Raw genomic sequence first — 3,289 nt, 5'->3', positions numbered from 1 at the left:
TGTATAGTAGCAGAAGTGCTAATTATATATAAATTTCTTTTATATATGACCAAAAACAAATTCCATAAATTACAAAAATGTAAGTATGCAAATGTTTACTTATAAATTAGGGGTAATTACACATAACCTACCTGTGGTTTGAGCGAAAATCACTTTGCCTACTCGTGATTTTAAAGTGTCACTTAACCCACCTAAGGTATGTACCGTTTGTTTTCCTTAGCCAACCTCTATTAAAATTAGGGGTAAATAGGTTTTTTTTTTTATCAAATTTTATATCTCTCTCCTCCCAAAAAAAAAAAATAGCACAAAAATGCAAGAGAAACAAGATCAAAAAAGGAGGGTTTTGAAACCTTCCCTAGATCTTTCAAAAAAACAAAATCCACCTCTCTCATCACTTCGTTTATATCCCAAAAAATCATTCAACCTCACCGTACAAATACAATCAATCTCAATCTCTCTTCCTTTGTACTTCTCTTTCTCTCTTCTTCAACACTCAGATCTACAAAACACTTCAAAGCTCAGAAAAGATATGGCCATGTGCAATGATGCTTCTATGATCTCTCATTATTGCTTCTAATGTTAGCATTTTCCCAACGTTACTTCCTTGTAGATTCAACAATAGACCTAGCAAATATTAAGGTTCTCAAAGATCTAAAAAATGGTCTAACCCAAAGTCCATTGTACCTGGTTCTTGTCTAAGTTCATGGGACTTTTCACTGGACCCATGTGACCACATCTTCAGCAACCACTTCACGTGCAGTTTAGATGCGACCGAGTTGTTTCTCGGCTCATTCCGAGTCACTGAGATCACTCTCGACCTAGCGGGTTACTCAGGTTCACTCACTTCCACTATTTGGTCACTCCCTTACTTACAAACCATCGAAATTTCAAACAACTCATTCTTGAGCTCAATCCCAAACTCACTGTCCAACTTGACTCGCCTCCGCCGACTCAGCCTTTCTAGAAACTCGCTCTCTGGTCAATCCCTGACTCGCTTAGCTCACTTTCTCAGCTCCACGGGCTCTACCTCGACAACAATGAACTAAACGGTCCCATTCCTTTAACCTTAAACAAATTGGTTAACTTGAAAAGACTCGAAGTCCAAAGAAACAACCTCAGTGGCAAGATCCCAATCTGGGTTCTCTCAAAAACCTCTATTTCTTCGATGCCAGAGATAATGAGCTCTCTGGTAAAGTTCCCATTAACATTGCCAAAGTCGCCATCGAGGTCTCTGTTCAAAACAATAATTACATTAAGGAAACCTCCCAGATAGTTTAGCCAATCTGGGTTATTTACAAGTACTCGATTTGAGTCATGAGAGAGGTGGATTTTTCAGGATATAAACGAAGTTATGAGAGAGGTGGATTTTTCTTTTTTTTGAAAGATTTAGGGAAGGTTTCAAAATCCTCCCTTTTGATATTGTTTTTCTTGCATTTTTGTGCTTTTTTTTTTTTTTTTTTGTGGCGAGAGACATAAAATTTGAGCAAAAATACCTATTTACCCCTGTTTTAAACAAAGGTGGGCTACAGAAAACAAACGATACATACCTCAGGTGGGTTGAGTGACACTTTTAAACCACAGGTAGGCAAAGTGATTTTCGCCCAAACCACAGATGGGTTTAGTGTAACTACCCCTATAAATTAATAGTCATAATCATTTTAATGTTGCCATAAGTTGGAAAATAATCTGCATAATCAATTAAGAATACCAAATCAAAAAATAATATCAATAATCAAGATGAATTGCATTATCTAACATTTTTTTTAAAATCATATAATTTAAGCTATAATTGAACTATGTTAATAGAAAAATAGATACTCAAAAAAAAAAAAATAATAAAAAGAAGATAACTTTTTTTTTTTTTTAGAGTCAAAACAGAGTATTATTATTATGATGCTGTAAAATTAGAAATAACAACGTGACTAATGTCTGTTGGAACATGCTCCATCCAGACTAATAATGGAAAAGAAACAATAGCTCTCTTAGCTAAAGCATGGGCTACACAATTACCCTGCCGCCTAGTATGAGAGAAAGAAAAGGTTCTGAGCGAACCTACTATAGACATTGTGTCTTTGATAATCACCCCCATGGCTGAATGAGCCTCGTTCACTACCTTCAAAGCCCTCCAGACTACCTCAGAATCTCCTTCAAATTCAGTAGCCGTTAAGCCCAAATCCATAACAAATTTTGCTGCTCTTCTTGCAGCTAATGCTTCCAGCATGTCCACTGAACCCGGGTAAGGTATTTTTTCAGCTAAAGCAGCAATCACATCCCCCTTACTATCTCTAACTATAACCCCTATCCCTGCTTCCTCTGACTCGACGAACACGGCACCATCGTAATTTGCTTTATACATTCCGTCCCCTGGAGGTATCCATTTTGTATTTTCCTTTCATTGCTGCACCTTGGTCACTTGGAATTTTGATTGAAAATCCAAGAGGTAACTTCTAGCTGTTTCAAAAAGCTTATCTCTAGGCACCCCTTTCTCATTCAGCCTCAACTTGTTTCTTTGAGTCCAGATAAACCAAGCCACCACCCTAAACAGCTCAAGTCCATTTGCCCTTTGTCCGACCAGGTTTATTAGTTCTAGCATGTCCTGAAGATAAGGAACCTCTGTTCGGACCCATCTAAAACAGGGGTTCCAAATTTCTTTGAGTGACTCGCAGCTCCACAGCGCATAGAACGCTGCTTCCTGATCCTAAAGGCAGGCACTGCACCTCGCATCATCAAGAATTTTCCTTTTCTTCAAATTATCCTTTGTGGGCAGCGCGTTAGAGCAGACTCTCCAAAGAAAAAACTTGATCTTGTTAGGAACATGAAGCTTCCAAAGGCATTTCCAGAAAGCTGATCTGTGTGACGAGTCCGAGCTAGATGCAGCGCTAGAGTTTGCTTCCTTGCACAACATTTGATACCCCGACTTGACCAAATACTCCCCATCATGACTGTCGGGCCAAATGAGACGATCTTCCTATTCAGTCCAGCTCAGTGGAATTGCTTTTATTCTGGTAACCTCAAAACTCAAAAAATGCTAGTTAAGCAGATCAATATTCCAAGACCGAGTGTTTGGATTTATGAGGGCAGCAACCTGTGCTCCTTTTAATGCCGCTACCTGTGGAGAAACGATCCTAGCAGACCCCTTCCCTGGCAGCCAATTTTCTCCGTATATATTTATACTCTTCCCATCTCCTATTCTCCATCTCATTCCCATTAAAATCACCTTTCTTGACTTAATGATACTCTGCCAAGCATAAGAACCCGTGGTTGTTGAGGCTTCAAAAATGGACCCCCT

The 3,289-nt window shown here is 38.8% G+C and overlaps 1 protein-coding gene across 1 annotated transcript; it reads right to left on the bottom strand.

Annotated features, from left to right (window-relative positions):
* Positions 1-1,154: 1,154 nt before the first annotated feature.
* Positions 1,155-2,356, bottom strand: LOC112020139 (uncharacterized). Its single transcript, XM_065760902.1, has 2 exons — positions 2,011-2,356; positions 1,155-1,231 (listed from the first exon to the last, which is right to left on the bottom strand). The coding sequence occupies exons 1-2, from the start codon at positions 2,354-2,356 to the stop codon at positions 1,155-1,157; spliced, it is 423 nt and encodes a 140-aa protein (XP_065616974.1).
* Between the last annotated feature and the right edge of the window lie 933 nt (positions 2,357-3,289).

Source organism: Quercus suber, unplaced genomic scaffold (assembly GCF_002906115.3).
Source record: "Quercus suber isolate HL8 unplaced genomic scaffold, Cork oak 2.0 scaffold_386, whole genome shotgun sequence".
In the NCBI taxonomy this organism is placed as follows: Eukaryota; Viridiplantae; Streptophyta; class Magnoliopsida; order Fagales; family Fagaceae; genus Quercus; species Quercus suber.
Note: the sequence above shows the minus strand (reverse complement) of the source record. Positions and strands in the feature narration are given on the sequence as shown.

What these genes read in the sequence shown, in the direction of transcription:
- LOC112020139 (XM_065760902.1), bottom strand. Translation starts at nt 2,356, where the DNA reads ATGTATAAAGCAAATTACGATGGTGCCGTGTTCGTCGAGTCAGAGGAA. An exon ending in CTCTCATACTAGGCGGCAGG is followed by an intron (nt 1,232 to 2,010) that starts GTAATTGTGTAG and finishes TGTTTTGAACAG; the next exon opens with AGACCTCGATGGCGACTTTG.